General features: G+C 31.9%; 1 protein-coding gene across 2 annotated transcripts in view; it reads right to left on the reverse strand.

Annotated features, from left to right (window-relative positions):
- LOC106690145 (uncharacterized) overlaps window positions 1-20343 on the reverse strand; it is a 27415-nt gene that overhangs the window by 4753 nt on the left and 2319 nt on the right. Inside the window, exons 2-4 of one of the 2 annotated variants that reach the window (XM_014435470.2) lie at window positions 16780-17249; window positions 7375-7647; window positions 943-1170 (exon numbers count right to left, since the gene is read on the reverse strand). In XM_014435470.2, coding sequence (XP_014290956.1) covers window positions 943-1170; window positions 7375-7647; window positions 16780-17249 — 971 coding nt within the window. The remainder of the gene's footprint in view (window positions 1-942; window positions 1171-7374; window positions 7648-16779; window positions 17250-20343) is intronic. The other variant, XM_014435471.2, reaches the window with a different exon arrangement.

A 20343-nucleotide genomic window follows, 5' to 3' on the forward strand; every position in this document is an offset into this window, starting at 1 on the left:
TAGTAAAAAAATTTAATTGATTGATAATCATGGAATTAGATGATAGTAGACTGAAAACAGTGAAAGATGAAATATAATATCATGTTGGTAAGAAGATATGTATAATATATGATATGCAAGTAGTGTCTAAAAAATTGAAAAAAAAAAAAAATCAGTCTACAAATTGAACAATATGACAGACAATGAAAAATAGTGAGTGGCTTCATTGTCTGTCATATTGTTCAATTTGTAGATTCAATTTTTTTTTTTTCAGTTTTTTAGACACTACTTGCATATCTTTGCTGATCCCCCGACAAACTTCTCGTCGGAGGGTGCGGTCAGCAAAGAACAACATAAATAAACAAAACCATTTTTTTTTTAATTGAGTTGCAGGCCTATCTTCTACGCCATGACCCTGATGAAGACCTGAAACTCAGGTCGAAACGTCGCCATAAAATAAATAAATATAGTTTTGTTTATTTATGTTGTTCTTTGCTGTCCGCATCCCCGTCTTCGGGGTCTTCAGCGTCCGCAGAAAGGGGGGGAATCAGAAAATGAGACCCCGACCCCGACTTTATACAAATTCAAAAAAGAACCGGAAAATTCGGATTATGTAAATCCGACTGTCACTAAAACCACATAGTTAACAGAAGGAGTCGAAACTCGCACTGAGCTATAGCAGGGTATACATGTGTTCTATCAAGGACAACAGCTCAAGATCCGCTTGCAGTGTTGGCAGTCTCATACTTTTCTTCCAAACCTCGTATAATAAAGCAAATGTATTTATAAAACCACAGGTACCATCCTATGCTATAATCAAAATTGAGTTACACGTCGATCTGTGCTCACGAATGTAATAGAAGAACTGGACTTTGTTGGTTTTGAAGAATAAAGAGAATATGTAAAATGGCGGAATATTAGCAAAGGATTGGTTGGCAATATAGCTGATTAGGTTACGCTTACGCTTATCAGCTTGTACAAGTTATCAGCTCTCTTCGGATCAGTCATCGAACAGATGAAACTCGGGAGTGCAATATCGTTGTCCGAAATTTCGCAGCTGAGGAAGCTCTTGAAGTTATCGACGAGGCCACGCATTCCTCCGTTTCTCACCATTTTCGAGTGGAATTCTTTGGCGTCTTTGGTTTTCAGCCGGTCATAGTGGTAAGGTGTTGCCCATCTGTCGTCCCAACTCTGCGAAAGAATTATTGATCAGCCTGTAGCTGATACCACAGTCCGTAAGATACAATAGTCTGGTGGCCCTTGCAGAAAAAATATGAGGAGATAGTCAGAAGGCGTCATAAATAATACATAAATAAAAAAAAGAAATTACATTTGTGTCGAAGTTTCGAACTGAATTTCAGGCCTTTATTAAGGCTGAAAAAAATAAATGAGATAATTCAAATAAAATCTTAATTTAGAGAAACATAAAAAAGGAAAATAAAATATATATAACAATAAAATAAGTTGATAGTACCTAATTAATAAATAGTATATAAAATATAATATAATATTGTAGAGATAAGAATTATACAAAATAAATGATAAAAAAAAAAAATTAAAAAACATACAGTGTTAAAGTAAATAAAAAAACATGATGAAAGGTGCGGAAGAAAATGTAAATGCTGAGTAATTGAATTAACATAATAAATTATGGAAATAATGTGTAAATTTATTTATTCATAAATAATTAAAATAGAAATCATCATTAACATACACAACTTGATCCATATTACTCTCAACTTTTATTCTCAAAAACCTCTCCAACGTTTCGGCCCTCAGGCCATTTTCAAGGAGACAACCTTAAATATTGATGTCTTTTTTTTTTTTAAATCTTATTTGCAGGCTAATTGCCCATGTCACATATAACTTTTTTTATCTTAAATTTAAAAACTTTTTTATACAAATAATCCCCTCTTTTTCATTTATATACATCATTTATAACAGCTTTATAACAGAGATGATATAAAAAATGTGGAAAATGACCCAAGAAAAAAAAAAAAAGGCATTGGTTCAACATGTTCAAAATAAGCATAATTTTGATTTTGAAAATGTCAAGGTCATTCTTTAAGAAAATAATAATTTTAGAAGGAAAATATTAGAATCGATTTACATCTCAGAAAATATAAATTATACGGTAAATTTCAAATCAGATTCTAAAGGACTAAACCACCATTATTCTGAAATTTTGAGCAAAATAAATATGTAATTATTATAAAAAAGTTGGTAAATAGATAAATGTTCAATTCCTTAAATTGTACAGGTGTGTATATATAATGTATATACACTTAAATAAGCATGTATAGGTGAGTAAATATGTGAAAAATTAAAATAGAGAGGGAGATATATGTATGATAAAAAAAATACATATATAATAAGAATATAGTAATTATGAAATTAAAAAATGTTAAGTTATAACCAAATGAATTAAAATTGAATGTTAATTAAATTGTATTAAATATAAATTAGTGATGACAAAAATTATTTTTAATGATAAGGTGATAAAAGAGTCTAAACCTGTTGAAGGTAGGCTCTGTTATAAATGATGAGTATAAGTGAAAAAGAGGGGATTATTTGTAAAAAAAAGTTTTTATATTTAAGATGTAAAATGCTATATGTGACATGGGCAATTAGCCTGCAAATAACATTTAAAACAAAAAACAAGACATCAATATTTAAGGTTGTCTCCTTGAAAATGTCCTGAGGGCCAAAACGAGAGTTTTTTGAGAATAAAAGTTGAGAGTAATATAGATCAAAATTGTGTATGTTAATAATGAAATAAACCACTCTCAAACAATCATATAATAAATCATTTAAAAAAATATATATTTTTTCTTTTTCTTATTAACACAAATACACTTGATCCACTTTTACTCTCAACATTTATTTCAAAACAACTCCTACGTTTCGGCCCTCAGGCCTTTCTCAAGGAGACAACCTGTACAAATTTGTTTTTATATTATTATTACATTATTTCCTCACAACATACTAATGTTTTTAAATATACTTTAAATATTTTTAATTTAATTATTTATTTAATGTAATTTACAACTGTACAAAATAATACAATAGGTAAATATGTAGCATGTTTCATATACACTTGAAAATCTTGGGAAGGAATCACCCATTGGTGGTACTTCAAACATTAATTTAATTTGTGAATGAGTTTATTTGTGACGTAATTAGGAGCTTCAAGGATTTTACGTAGGATTTTGGATTGTAACGATTGCATGCGGGAAGAATTTGATGGTTTGGTGGAGCTCCAGAGCTCAATTCCATATGTCCAAATTGGTCTGATTATCGTAGTGTATACTAATTTTTTGTAGTGAATTACTTTAAATATAATGTCATATATTCTTTAAAATGTTTCTTGCAGGCTAATAACCCATGTCATATCTTTAAAACAAATTAAATATAAAAATAATATCACAACAGTTTCAAACATTGATTTGAAATTGATTATTCAATTACAAAAATTTTTATAATTTAAGCTTACAACTTTTTTATATTAAATATTGTCTTTAATCAAACTTACAAACAATATTAACAACAGAACCTACCTTCAACAGGTCAGGACTCAATTATCACTTTATCACTAAAATTAATTTTTTTTCTAATTTAATTAACGTTCATTTTTAATTTATTGGTTATAACTTACCATTATTAAAACCCATAATTATTGTATTTTTATTATATACATTCTTTTTAATTCATAAGCCTCCCTCTCTTATCTTTTTCTTTATTGACATTTACAACTGTACATAATAATAAATCTAGTAAATATAATGAAAGATCCTAATGGCATATAGAGAAACTACCAACTTCTTTTTAGACACCTTGGAGGATTGTCAGGAATGGAAGAGGTAGCAAGGTTAGAAACTAGAGGGTTTGAATGGTCAGGGAGTTTATAATGGATACATTGATATTTGGTTTGGGCTAGATCGGTTACATATGGAACATTAAGGTCTTTACATATGATCTTATTTGCGACAAAGTAAGGAGCATTGAGGATGTTACGAAGGATTTTGGATTGTAAGGATTGGATACGAGAGAAATTCGAAGGTTTAGTGGAGCCTTTGGAGCTCAACTCCGTATGCCCAGATATTCCTTATTATAGTATGTAGATCACTCTTTTGTAATGGGTTGGAAGTTTAGAACGTTTGTTTAGTAAGTGTTGAAATCGACGTGCAGTTTCCTGTCTTTTCAGTCTTGTGTGAGGATTTCAAGTCAGTCGTTTGTCCAGATGTAGTCCAAGGTAGTGGATCTGTTCGACAGGGGTAAGGGCAACATTATTAAGGAATAATACTATTAGGACAGGTTTACGAATTTATATGATTTATTTTGTACAATTATTACATCTACAATATTATATTTTATCTTATATTGTTATCAACTCCTATCGACTTAATTTATTGTTATGTATATTTCTAAATTATATTTTTATATTCTGGATTGAGGTTAATATCTCGTTTTGTTTTTACAGCCCTGATGAACACCTGAAATTCAGGTCGGAAATCCGACACAAATAAATAAGTTTTGCTTATTTATATATTTGCTAACCGCTCCCCCACCCCTGACCATCTACTTCTCATATGTACCTCCAATGGTATTTGAGATATATTTTTTCGAAAATTCATAATTTTATCCTAACAACTACAAATCAACATTTTGTGAATTTAGTTTGTCAAATATCTTAAAAATTACTACTCCTACGCAGCTAAACATTATTAAATACTTTATAGTACATTTAACTATCTCTAATTTGAGTGCTAATAGGCATCTAAAAGTCCAATGGTTCCCGAGTTTAGCAAAGATTATTTTTTTTTTTAGATTGTTTTAAAAAATTGGGAATGTTTGAAAAGAAATATAGATATATTGTTTCTATGATAAATTATATATTTAATTATAGATAATTTAAAAATGGAATATCAATATTTATTTTGATAATTACATATTCATTTCGATATTAGAAATTGTTATTAATATCGATTTCTAAGGTTAGCAACAATATTCCGATATTATTTGATCGAAATATCGATATTTTTTTATAGAAAATTATAAATATTTTATATAAAATTTCAAAACGAAATTTCCATATTGTTTCTATAATTTACTATCCATATCGGTATTTGACATTCTTACTAATATCGATATCGAAGGTTAGGAACTTTTATTGATATTTCGATAAAATAACCATTGTTTTTAACGATTGTTGTTTGTATTAAAATAATAATTGTTTTAAACCTCAGAAATCGATAATCATAACAATGTGAAACATCGATATGGATATTTAGTTACAAAAGCAAAATATCAATATTTCTTTTTAAATACTCCCAATCTTATAAAATAAAATATCGATATTTCGATAAAATAATATCGGAGTATTGTTTTTAACCTGAGAAATCGATAATTATAACAATGTGAAATATCGATATGGATATTAAATTATAGAAACAATATGTGGAAATTTCGTTTTGAAATTATTATGTACTTGCTATACTTTAATATCGATATTAATGAGAATGTCAAATATCGATATGGGTTCTTAATTTCAGAAACAAAATATTTTTATTCCTTTTTAAACATTCTCAGTCTTTTTAAACAAAATGTCGATATTTCGATAAAATAATATCGGAATATTGTTGCTAATCTTATCATATTAAAAGAATGTCAAACATCGATAAAAATATTAAATTATAGTAAAAATATATGGAATTTTGCGTTTTGAAATGTCATATAAATGTTTTTTAAATTTTCTATTTCAAAATATCGATATTTCGATAAAATAATATCGATATATCTTTGCTAACCTCAATATCGATATTAATAAGAATATCAAATATCGAAATGGATATTTAATTACCGAAAAAATGTATCGATATTTCTTTTTAAGCATTCCCATCTTTTTAAACAAAATATTGATATTTTGATAAAATAATAATTGGAATGTTGTTGCTCACCTTAGAAATCAATATTAATAACAATGTCGAATATCGATATTTCAATAAAATAATATTAAAAATTGTTGCTGATTATCGATATCGATATGAATAACAATATCAAAGATCAAACGGACTTAAATTATTAAAAACAATACATCGGAGTGCATATTGTCAATATTTCTTTTATTTACATCTATTTTTTTCAAGTGACCTTTTTTTTTAGAAACCGATATTCCGATATTATCGGAAGAAAATATCGATTTTCTGATATTATCGGTTACTTAATATCTCGGAGACAAAATCGATATTTCGATATTACGGATATCGATGCCTCATCCCTAATATGAAGTAACTTTATCCTTCAGCTGAGGTCTTCCTGGTTTATAAGAAGTTTGTTTTAATGTTGATGTAACATTGCATTTTACAATAAAAAGTAAATCTTTAAGTCTTTATTGATGCCCAACATTGTTAATTTAGATGCACAATATAACAAATATTACACTAATCCACAACTTACGTTAAGATAGTTCAAAATATTTTCCAATTACAACATTTAGATACAACTTATAGTTGAACAAAGAAAGATCAGTTGAAAAGGAAATAAATAAATTAAACGGTTGGGTTGAATCTAACCTACATAAAATTTATATTTAATTGCCTTATAAGGACGAAATATGAGTTACAAATGAAACAAAAAGTTTTAAACGATTTATGTTATGTATGGTTCAAATTTGTTTAATTAAATCAGATATATGTCCTTTGGTGCATTTTATAAAGCCAAAAACCACAGCCAAGTTTTTTGTAGATTGGTTGAGTAATGGTAAAGTTATTATCATAAAAGAAATTTAAAGCCGATGTAGGGAGAAAATTGTGGAGTAAAAAATTTTAGTCGAAAATTTATATTCAAGGGTTTCTTAAGGTGCTGAAAACGAATATGGACTTTGTTTTATTCCTAAAAAATCTTTTACCACACTTTGTTGATTGGTTAGTCTGTTTGACAAACAGTACAAATTCCTGTTTCGTTCATTATCGCGTAGGTTCGTTTTATTTATGTCACTAAATCATAATAATAAAGTATAGATAAATGTTTAATTTTAACTAAATAAAATAATTAAAAAAAAAAATTAAAATCTACAGCTACAACCCGTGAAGGGTCAGGGGTTCAGTTACCCTGGGCCTCAGGAGGGCTGCAGAACCCACAGGATTTGACTCACAGCTACTGTGTAACAGATAAAAATTTTCTGCCCAGCAGGATTCGAACTCGGGTCCTTGGAGTTATTAGCCACGCGCCTAACCCCAGGGCTACCGCGTTCCCATAAATAACAAAATATCAATTGTGTTCATTAAATCCATATACATCCTAAAATATAGCAATAGTGAATCATTGCTGGATTAGCTAGTAATTCATAAGATTAATTAATTATTGATACGTATGTGGATGTATATATACATGTACCTTCTCTTTTACAATACAGATGTCGCATACTTCGTCGATGTAATCTGGAGTACTCTCTATGGTTCTTTTCCCTTCTTTTATATATTCTTTCACATCCAATTCCAATTGCTTGGACTTTTCGACTATGGCTAATAACTTGTCCTTAATATTCGAGAATCTGCTCGCGACCACATAGGCATAGTCTACTTTGGATGGACCACTCTGCGATTTCAATACGTTCTCAATCTGAGCCATCCCGGCGTTGACGTCTTTTAAACTGCGAATTAATGCGCCCTTTTAACAGAATAAATAATTAAATCTTCTTAAGTTTATTTGCTTTAAAACTTTCATAAATTTATCATAAATATTGGAAGAGTTAGTTAGAACAATGTATTATAAATACACGACAATTAATTCAAATGTTACTAACGCTTTTATAACCTAGCATTAAGGGCCCTTCATCGCCCTTCTGGCTATAACCTTACTCTCCTTCTAAGCAAAAATGACATATTAAGAGGTGGGGATTAGACTTTTACGCTAAGGCAACTTTACCTTGAAGTTAATAAGGAGTTTTTTGAAATGAAATGAAAAATAGTTTATTATTCTGGTACTAGGTCCCTTTAGAACAATTACAAAGGTGACTTTTTTTTTTTTTTAATAATTTATTTATTGATATTTACAACTGTATACACATATATACAACACGTAAATTTGCTGTAGGTGACATAGTAACATGATAAAAACATGTGGAGAATAGAACTCCAATAACATTTCTAGAGAAGAAGATCTCGAGGCCATCTCCTTTTCAGAAGCCTAGGAGGATTATTAGATAATAAAGGAGAAGCCAGGTTAGAAACAAGTGGATTTGGGTGGTTGAGAAGTTTATTATGGAAGGAACGGTATCTGGTTCTGGCCAAATCAGCAACATATGGGACTTTGAGGTCATGATGGATGACTTGATTTGTGACAAAGCAAGGAGCATTAAGGATTTTACGAAGGATTTTGGACTATAAGGATTGGATTCTGGAGGAATTTGATGGTTTAGTGGAGCCCCAAAGCTCAACTCCGTATGTCCAGATAGGCCTTATAATAGTCATGTGGATCAGTTTTTTTTAATGGATTGGCTATTTAGACCGTTTGTCTAGTAAATGTTCCAATAGTCGGGATCTATGAGCAGTTTCTTGTCTTTTTAGTCTTGTATGAGGATTCCATGTCAGTCGTTTGTCGAGATGTAGTCCTAAGTAACGGTTCTGTTCGACAGGAATAAGTGGGGTATTATTAAAGGATATTGTAGGGGAAGAGGTCATGGGTTTACGTCGAACGGTAAATGTGATTTGGTGGGATTTATTGGAATTTATTTTAATCCTCCAGTTTTGGCACCATTTTTCAAGGGTGGTGATGTGGGATTGGAGGGTTTGGGATACAATGTAAGGATCATTGTTCACTGACAATAGACATGTATCATCGGCATACGTGGTGAGGATTGTCTTAGGATGGGTTGGAATGTCAGCTGTGAAAACTGTATAAAGGATAGGACCAAACAAAGGTAACTTTAATTTTATAATAACATTTATTGGCCATAAAACAGTGTGGTCACCCTTAATTATAACTTATACAAAGAGGAAAAAAACCTAACTGACTAAATAAAAACAAAACAAAAAGTTAATTGCAAACTATCTGTACTATTATAATAATGGATTAGATTGGTGAAACAAAAGGTAGTTAAAAAGAAGGGATTTAAACGAGGGAAGGGTTGGTACATGACATAGGTTAGAGGGAATGGAGTTCCAGATATATGCAACTCGTGTAAAAAACTACTTATCAAACGCAACAAACTAAGAGTTGACGGGTTTTAAGTGGAAGGAGATAACGGATTCTATTGAACTGCTTTAAGGTACCTATGGTTCGACGGGAAATTTGGGCAATGTGTGGTTTCCAGGGTACAGTTTGATCAAAAGTTAAACCAAGATCCTTGACTGACGTATGAAATGAGATAGGAGTATTGTTTAGGAAAAGGTTGGGGGTCCTGGGATAGATTTAAGGTTTAAGATTTCGTACATTAATGTAATTATCTGTAAAACCGTTTATTTAATGGCAAGTGTATAAGCTGTATTAATAAGAATATAAGTTGTATTAAATATCATATTAAATAATTTCGTTTATCTATAATGAACGTCCACTAAACCGTGCTCGAGAAATACACACTTCTTTCTCTGTTCTGTTCAGGCTTATTTCAATGTGAATATTAAGGATAAAAAAATATATTTACTGCTCTGAAAAGCAGGGATTGAATATAAAATTGAATTAACTTTAATTAACTTAAGCCAGTTTTTCAATTAATATTTTCTATGAACAGTTGATAAAAAAATTAATTTATTTTAAGGAAGACATTAACATTTAAAATTATGAAGTAGGTTAGGGGTGCGGTAAAAAAAAAGAACTGAAATAGTTACCAAATGTTTATTTACTGACGTTTCACCCCACTTTGTAGAGCTTCATCAGAGGTAAATATTTTGATTAATTTGAAATATTTTGACATAATATGATAGATAATAAGATACAGAAAGGTAAATTAAGGTTAACCCTACCTTATGTAAAAATAAGTAAAAAGAAAATTATATACAAATAAAAGAAAAGAAGAAATAAAGTAGTACTAATATAAAATAGACAAGATAGTATTAATATAAAATAGACAAGATAGTATTAATATAAAATAGACAAGATAGTATTAATATAAAATAGAGGGTGGTCCTGCTTTGTTCTTAACTCATTTATTATTATTATTATCCGATTTTTCTCGCTATTGCGGGTTGAATGTCTGAGGTGGGGGACCTAGAAGTCCAACCACCTTCAGATTTTGTTTATTTATATATTTTCTCTTTTCAAATACTTAAAACCTTTCGCACTACACGTATTGTGTCTAAGAGAACCGACTGTTGAGCCCCTCTTAGTACATCAACAGGTACCCCCAAACCATTCACGCCTGCCACTGTGGATTTTGGTACGAGACCATTGGTGGATATTATGATTGGAGCAGTGGTAACTCCCTCCAAGTAATACAGTTCCTTCAATTCAATCGCCAATTCCTTATATTTCCTTAGTTTTTCTCCCACAGTGGAGCTTATATTATTATCGTTTGGGATTTCGACATTAATAAGTTCCACTTTTTTTTTCTTAGATCAATAAGGAATTGATTCATTCCAATAGAGGACCTTTTTGGAGGAGTCTATTTGGGTGGTACTTGTAGTATGGGCTCTTAACTTCAATTAAGTTGTACTTTATCGCTGCCTGATGCAAAATTTTGGTCACATGGTTGTGCCTCTGTAAATATTCAGTACCAGCTAATACTCCACATCCACCCGTGATATGTTGGATTGATTCCAGTGCTACCGAGCATAATCGACACTTATCCAGTGCTGTTGCGTCTTTTAGCACATGCTTCCTATATCATCTCGTAGCAATAACCTGATCTTGAATTGAAACCACGAATCCCTCTGTCTCGGAGAATAGTCTTCCAGCTGTTAATAATTATTATTATTATTATTATTATGGTCTGTATTTCTCGCTATTGCGGGTTGAGTATCTGATGTGGGGGACCTTGAAGTTCAACCACCTTCATATTTTTATTTATTTTTCCTCAGATTTGAATATTTAAAAATTTTCGCACTATACCTACTGTATCTAAGAGAACTGACTGTTGAGCCCCTCTTAACACGTCTATCGGTACCCCCAAACCATTCGCGCCTGAGATTTTTGATTTTGGTATGAGACCATTCGAGGATATTATGAATGAAGTAGTGGTAACACCTTCAACTCTATCGCTAATTCCTGGTATTTCTTCAGTTTTTCTCTCACAGTGGAGCTTATATTATTATCGTTTGGGATTCCAACATCAATAAGTTCTGCTTTATTTTTTCTAGAAATAAAAAAAAGAATGTCTGTCTTATTATGGCGTACTGGAGAAGTCTATTTGGGAGGTACTTGTAATATGGGTTATTATTATTATTAATTTTATTTAATCTCAACTAAATTCTTTATTTTCCGTTTTTTATTGTGTTAAATTTGGTTTTTTCACATCTACTTTTCAATTTTTACGTGTCATCTGTGCCGGATGTAGTGTCTATAAAGTGTCTAGGGATAGGTAGGACACCCTAAATAAACGGTGGATGTCTGCAATGACCTAGGCAATAAAATATATTAAACATCAAGAGAAGTAACCGACCAACAAGCCTACTCCCCTTTCTTTTGGGACTCAAGTAAGGGGGTGGAACTGGGATTGGCCAATGAGAAGGCAAGGATCGGAAGAACACACCCTCAAGAAAAAAGTGGGGTGAGAGGAGAGTCAAGGGGAGTCGAAGGACAGGAGTCAGAGAGTTAGCAGGACGAGAAGAAGAGAGACATCGGGCAACAAACAAGCACATTCCAGGCAGAGAACGAAGATCCACCGACAGGGATCCCAGAGTGGAGAACGATTGCGGCCAAAGCTGACAGACGCATCAACATACGTAAGAATTTTCAGTTTATATTTTGAATGCCGATAGAAATCAAAAATAAGTAAAATTAGACTCAGAACGAATAACAAGGATCCCAACTGGTATTTCTCAATTCATAGCATAGTAATTAAACATTAAACGAATAGGTCTACCATGCTTTATCATAAGATTATTCTTGCTCAATCGTAATTAAATACAAATGCTACCAAGACTTCTCTTTATAATTTAGAATCCCTTCATGCCACAACATAATAATAGCCTAGTAAATTGATAAACTCGATATCGTTGAAGAAGAACTCCATTGATTCATTACATACAATCACATCTATACCATCATACCATAGCAAGGGGGTCTTAAATGGTATCTAGTCTTAAATTAACATATTGCATTCATTTTAAGTCGGTTCACATCAGTAACCGATAGAGGTACATATTATAAATATAAATACATAAAATATTTAAATAAATAAAATGCAGTCGTGGAACTCACGTTGAGCCTTAGAACAGCTTGAATAGCCGTGACATAGCACTATATTTATTTCTGGAAGATTATTGATTGACCGTGTGTAAAGATGAAAGGAATATGATCCGGGTGCGGTCAAAAATACTCAAATAGTAGAAATATACTATTTTTATGAGCCAACGTTTCGCCCCACGTTGCAGGGCTTCTTCAGGGCTATTTTGACGGCAGTCAAAACAAAAATCATTTATTTTTTAAATCATTTTAACAAAATGATTTTTGTTTTGACTGCCGTCAAAATAGCCCTGAAGAAGCCCTGCAACGTGGGGCGAAACGTTGGCTCATTAAAATAGTATATTTCTACTATTTGAGTTTTTTTGACCGCACCCGGACCATATTCCTTTTATATTTATTTCTCCTTTTCTTTTATTTGTATATAATTTACTTTTTGCTTATTTTCACACTATTTTAACCATACCTTAATTTACCATTTTGCATCTTATAATCCTACTATGTTAAAATATTTTTAGTTGTTTTATATCTTTTTAGCCCTGATGAAGCTTTACATCGACAAACAAAAATTAATCAACTATTTTTATTCTTTTTTTAACCATGCTCCTGACCATCTTCTCCATAATAATATGGTCAATAATATATATAAATTAATCCCCATGCCTAGCCAAACCCTCAGCTGTCAGATATGGCGTAACAGATGCCACGCCTACAAAAGGATTAGACTCCGCCTTCTAGCGTCACTTGGCTGGGAAGTGTACATCCTCCATTATACAAGATTGTTCACTAGAATATAGATTTATCTTAACTTTTCGAAATTTGATGGTATTAGGGTTCTTTTATACGTTTTCGAATGATTATTAATTAAAATTTCAATCGATTTAAGATTTTTTAATTCGATCAATACTCTCGATTTGTTTACTATACCTTCTTAAACAGTAATTTCTAACTTACGGCTCATGATACTGTTTTGTGTGAACCGCGAGAGCCAAAGAAAAAACAAATTAAACAAAAAAAAATTCTTCAAAACGTCTTGCTTTTGGGAGAGATTTTATAATAGATTATGAAGAAACTTATATTAATTATGCTGGCTTATAAGTTGGTTATAATAATGTAGTGTTTAAATAAATAAAATTTTATCCATTTTAGTCTCAAAACATTTTTATTCTATTTGTAAGTCCGACGATTTGGCCATCCTCAAGGACAATCTTAATACAATTTTTTCACAAATATTGTTGTGATAAATTCTTAAAAAAGAAGGTGATTATGATAAATAATTTTTATTATTATTTTAATGTCATGACTAATTATGGTAATTTGTTGGATTGACCTGGGCATGAAGTTGTTTTTTAAATGATTTAGTTCTGAAATTGTATAAGATCCCTGAAGATGGCAGAATTGGCCGAAACGTCGGACTAAATGGATAGAATTTTATTTAGTTAAACAATATTTGACCAGTCTCAAGAAAGTGTTAAGATTATAAATAATGTAGTGATTTAGAGTTCTCAAGGAGTTCCCTTGAAATATACGATCTGGCGCCAGAACTTGAGAAGTTTAAAGACCGAATTTTTAGCTCAATTAGCTTTTTTTTAAACAGACTTGACCAATAATCTTAATATATTTAACGCGAGTCTACAAAGAAAAAACCAATCAATATCAGATTTGACTGGCATCATCCAATGGGTTTCATAATAAGCTACTTTATCCTGTCATCGGTCATTACGTCGATTTTAACACAAATGGCCGCGCGTGAGATTATTAAATTTAAAAAAAAAATAATTTTGATATAAAGTCAAACTAGTTAAACCCTAGAATGACAAAATTCTATAAGTCAACTTAATCTGACACTCTGGGGTGTGATACACACCAACATATGAATTGGTATAAAATATAAATGATATAACCTACAATGCTTATAATGCATTTTAAAATAACTAAGTGGTCTAGGTAACAAAAATAAATCATTTCAAAATGGGTTATGTACATATGTATTTACAAAAATCACATATTGTAAAATTTTACGAGCCAACTAGCTAAAAAATGAATAAAAATTAATTGTTGTTCCTAAATAAAAAAAATAATTTGTATGGCTCTTAAATACAGATAAATACGAAGTAAATAATCATAAAACGAGGTGGAAAAGTCATTTTTAAAATTAAAAATGAATAAAATACATAGTGGGGGCCCCGAAGGGACCTCTTTCACATACTACACTGCAGACATATTGCCGCGCTGTGTTCATTGCAAATAGCTCTCTTACATTAGCAAAAGAGCTACATGTAATCCACATGTAGGAATTATTCAAAATTTAAAAAGTGCTGGGGTATTTAGGGTTAAAAAAAACAAAACATAATTATAAAAAAGTAATAAACATAATATAATATTTTAGACAGATAAAGTTATAAAAAGAATCAAAATACAGATATATCATATTATAAGAACATAACACTAATCTTTAAAAAAAAACAATGCTCAGTATAAAGAAATTTCTTGTGCACAACTGCTGCAAGTGAACACCGTATGATTGAGACATATCTGTCTTTTACACTAGTGTCAATTCTTTTTTGTTTTGAATGCCAAGACATAGAAATTTACAAAAAATAGTATTCAAACGGTTTAGCTACGTTTCCCTAATTCTGCTAATTTTTACATACATTTTGATGGATTAAATACATTTGGCGGACGTGAGAAAAATCCTCACAACTAGAATATTTTTATAGTAGCCTCAGTAACGCGTGAGATAATGCCTGAGAAGAAGAGTATATTGTTAGGGAAAGAGGGCTGGAGAGCTGCTAGATTCCTGGAAGATGGACACCACTACAATCTCCCTCTAGCAGCTTCCAGGCCGAAAAACGATTAACGTGAGAGAAATCTTCCCGCAGCAACCAATGACATTAGGTTAAAAAACAAAAACTTAATGCACTTTCCTAGCTCTCTTCAGTTAGCTGAACGAATTATAAGATGACTACTTTTCGAAGGTTTAGTGGAGCTAAGGGTTTAATTCAATTTAGAAATATGAGTTATAAATATTTCATTAAAAAACAAAAAAAAAATAATTGGAGAAGTTTGTCGGTGGATGCGGTCAGCAAAGAATAACATAAATAAACAAAACCATATTTATTTATTTTATGCCAACGTTTCGACCTGAGTTTCAGGTCTTCATCAAGGCTATAGAACATTTAGAGATAGAAGAGATAACAACAACATTTAGAGAAACATAAAATTGAAAAGGAATAATAAACAAACAAATTTGGAATTATACAAAATATTGAATTAAATCATAAATGATAAAAAATTGATAACTGATAAGTGAATAGTAAAAATAAAATTAAATTGGTTGATAATCAGTGGAATTAGATTGAAAACAGTGAAGGATGAAATATAATATCATGTAGGTAAGAAGATATGTATAATATAAGATATGCAAGTAGTGTCTAAAAAACTGAAAATTAAATCTACAAATTGAACAATATAACAGACAATGAAAAATAGTGAGTGTCTTATATCTGAATTACAGTGTGAGTATTAACTTATATATCTATACTTAAAAATATAAATATATATGTGTATTTTTCCTATTGAATAGGAAGTATATATATACAATAGGAAAAAGGTAGAATATGGAGAATGGGAAAAGAATAATGTAAGAAATAGGCCTACCATCTACGCCAAAACGTGAGTCTCCTTTCTCGTTCTCATATTTCTTACATTATTCTTTTCCCATTCTCCATATTCTACCTTGACACATATATATATATATATTTATATTTTTAAATTAATACTCACACTGTAATTCAGATATAAGACACTCACTATTTTTCATTGTCTGTCATATTGTTCAATTTCCAGATTAAATTTTTTTTTTCAGTTTTTAGACACTACTTGCATATCTTATATTATAAGTAAATTCATACCTACATGATATTATATTTCATCCTTTCATACTTCAATCTAATTCCACGATTATCTATCAATTTAATTTTTTTTTACTATTCAATTATCAGTTATCAATTTTTTATCATTTATGATTCAATTCAATATTTTCTATAATTCCAAATTTGTTTGTATACTATTCCTTTTCAATTTTATGTTTCTCTAAATGTTGTTGTTATCTCTTCTATCTCTAAATGTTCTATAGCCTTGATGAAGACCTGAAACTCAGGTCGAAATGTCGGCATAAAATAAATAAATATGGTTTTGTTTATTTATGTTGTTCTTTGCTGACCTTACCCCACGACAAACTTCTCAAATTATTAATCTACGGTCAACTATATACACCTCATTAAAAAAAAAAATGGCTTGATGGACCTCTGCCGAACTGCTATTCCATATTGCCTTGATGATATGCCTACACGTTTTAGTTGAAATGTCGGCATCTCTAATGGCTGGTTCGATATTAATCACTACAATACATACAAACGATAGACGAAATCGATGTTTAGATAAAGTCGATAAATTTACCGTCCTGTAGCGCAATGCTCTCCTCCTACGCGCACGTTCCGAATTGGACCCTTTTCTATCTTCTTGCTCCTTCATTGATTTAATTTCTTTACGCAAGCCATCGATCATCTCATTCCTCCTTGCAATGTACCCCAGCATCCTCTCAACGTCCTGGTGTAGTGCAGTTTTTATCTCCTTATTCATCGGTTTCGGTAAATGCATACAAACTTCATCCTGGAACACGTCAACGTTACATAATTCTTTCACTGTTTTCTTGAAATCTTCCTTCGTCTTTTTGGCTAGATTGCTCTTCAGTTCGTCAAATTTCCTTCTCACTCTTTCCAAATGTTTCTGGTTCATTCCCTTGGGCTTTATATTGAGAATATTTCGACATAAGTCGAGCGCTAATTCTTCATCCAAACTGTCTGACAGAATTTTTGAAAGGAGATATTCTTCATTCAAGTTCCATAACGGATCGGTTTTCACGATTTCTGTAAAATAAAAATGAATTATTACAAAATTAGCGTTACAATATTTGATTCTTTACAGTAGTCGTTGGGAGGTTAATCGAGAATTGAAACTTCTAGAAGAGTAGCGATTCACATGTAGTCGACACAAAGGAGTCGAAGATGTGTGGCTTTAACTGCCACAACAGTTTTACAATTAAAACTGTAATATGACTGTTTATGCACGTTAACATTTAATTTATTTTTTGGAGGATTAAAAATCTGTATTGTGATTTTTTTTTAAGTAAACATATTGCACACTTAATAACATTGATTGAAGAAGTCTTTATTGTTTCATTTTAGTTTACTAACACTATTAACTATATATATATATATAAGTTATCTTTTACTGAAGTGAGAAACTAAAAATAATAAGAAAGAGGAGTGCGAAATGAAACGCTTAAAGTGCTCTCAAAGACTGATCTATTTGCGGAGCCTGTCCGTCTATATATTTATATACAATCGGTCAGCTGTTCTCGATCAGCTGATATGGACCTGTCAGCTGACAGTCCGTAACTTATATACATATATACACTTCATTTATTCTATTATTGATCATACATATATACATATGTAATTCTCTATTTGTAATACTGAAAAAAGTAGACAGTTGACGATTGCTAAAACAATAGTTTATTGTAAATAAAAGGTTACAGAGCTAAAATAGAAGAACTAAGTAAAATACAACGAAGTAGAAACACTATTCTACTTACCTAAACAATAGAATAGAATAAAAGTCCCTTTCCACAGTTTTTAATTAATCTAATAGTGAACTATTACACGTAATTGAAAGAATCTTGACAAAGTTATTAACATAAACAAAAGCTCATCTTTTTTTTCTTTTTTTAATATTTATTTATTGCCATTTACAACTGTACATTATAATACATTTAGTAAATCTGATCTAAGTTAAATTGGAGTGTTACAGGCGTGTAGAGAAACTACCCATTGGTAGCACTCTAATGACATTTTACATAAGCTGGTCTCGTGGCCATCTTCTTTTCAGGCGCGTATTTTTATTATATACATTCTTTTTAATTCATAAGCCTCCCTCTCTTATCTTTTTCTTTATTGACATTTACAACTGTACATAATAATAAATCTAGTAAATATAATGAAAGATCCTTATGGCATATAGAGAAACTACCAACTTCTTTTTAGACACCTTGGAGGATTGTCAGGAATGGAAGAGGATGCAAGATTAGAAACTAGGGGGTTTGAGTGGTTAGAGAATTTATAATGGAAGGAGTGATATATGGTTCGGGCAAGATCGGTTACATAGGGAACATTGAGGTCTTTATGTATGATTTTATTTGTGACTAAGTAAGGAGCATTGAGGATTTTACGAAGGATTTTGGATTGTAAGGATTGAATACGAGAGGAATTCGAAGGTTTAGTGGAGCCCCAAAACTCAACTCCATATGTCCAGATTGGCCTTATTACAGTCATGTAGATCAGTCTTTTGAAATTTGTTGGAAGTTACGACACCAATCGTCGAGGGCTGTGATATGGGATTGGAGATTTTGGGATACAATTAATGGGTTGCTCATCATTTGAAAACAAAAACAAACATTTTATGCTTCCTCCTCCTATTAGTTCGTCTGGGGACCGCTAGGTGTACAGCTAGGGTTGCTCTAGTATAGCAGCATCACAGTTATTCAAATTATAAATTTAATTTATATATATATAAGTTATGTATCGGCGAAAGCCAAATGTCAAAAAAGAGAAGAAGGAATAAGATGTAACACATGTGAACTGCTGTAACATACTAACTTTATTGGGTTCGGTACATCTCTTTATATACATGCGATCAGCTGATCTCCTCAGTCAGCTGATGCTCTCAATAGTTACAAGATTATGTTCTCTTATTATTATCACCCTGAATGGTCCCTCGTATCGCTGTATCTCCTTACCCCTGTTTGATCCCAACTTTCTATATACAATTGTTCCAATTTTTATCATTCCCTTCCTATCTGTGAGGTTTAAATTCTCCCGAGCTACTCTCCTGGTTTTTTCCGTCTCCATTTTTCCCCGAACTTTTTCCCATAGCTTTTTCCTTATAACATGATTGTTGCTTATCACGTCACCGTCCGCCGCCGTGCCCTTGTAGTCCCGCCGGATTCCACAAATCCCAAAGAGGATCTTAAGCGGCGAAAACCCCGTAACGGTGTGCACCGAATGATTGTATGCCGCAATTGCCTTTGGCATAGCCACGTCCGGTTCCAGCCCTTGGTCTGCCTGGTACAATCGAAGGTGATCGCTCAGCGTTCCGTGAAGCCGCTCTACGCCTCCTCTACTTTTGGGGTGTCCTGGTGGGTTGAGGTGCCATATCACATTTAGGTCCTTCATTTCCTTTCGCCTCTAAGAGTTGTCAAATTCTCTTCCACTATCCGATGAGATGCGTTCGGGAACTCAGTACTACGGAGTGAAAGCACAAGCGGAGAGCTGCCAATACTGCTTCCGAAGATCTATCTTGCACCTGGTGCGCCATTGCAGCCTTACTGAAGAGGTCAATCATGGTCACCCATTTGTTCCCCTTCAATGTAAATGTGTCGATTTGTAAATCTTTAAGAGGTGCATCTGTGGTAAGTGTCTTCTCCTGTCTTCCTTTAGGCGGATGTGTGTCGCACTTAGTGCGTAGACAAACCTCGCAGCTTCCTACAACCTCTGATATAGTCTTCCTCATTCCCAACCAAAAGTATCTTCTCTTTAACGCTTGCATAGTCTCATGGATTCCCCGATGTTTGTCTTTCCCTGATGATACGCTAAGGCGACCTCTCTTTGTTGATCTTCTTCCAGATGGGTTTCCACCATTTGCAATTTACAACGGATGTATGTCCTGTCCATTCCAATCTGTTCATCACAACGCTTGATCTTTTCCCAAACAGTTTCGTTGCCAACATACAGGTGATGTTTTTCTTCTTCAAAATTCTACAGATCTGGTCATTCTTCACGCCTGGTTCCGACCAGATCGTCGTTATTTTGCTTCTCCCGTACTCACTATGTTTAATTTTGGTCACTCCGATGGTTTTTGTCTTCCAAATAATTTGTCTCTTCTTGTCATTAATTATTTCCTCCA

Source organism: Halyomorpha halys, unplaced genomic scaffold (genome assembly GCF_000696795.3).
Source record: "Halyomorpha halys isolate HHAL.00 unplaced genomic scaffold, Hhal_1.1 Scaffold1593.1, whole genome shotgun sequence".
Classification (NCBI taxonomy): domain Eukaryota; kingdom Metazoa; phylum Arthropoda; class Insecta; order Hemiptera; family Pentatomidae; genus Halyomorpha; species Halyomorpha halys.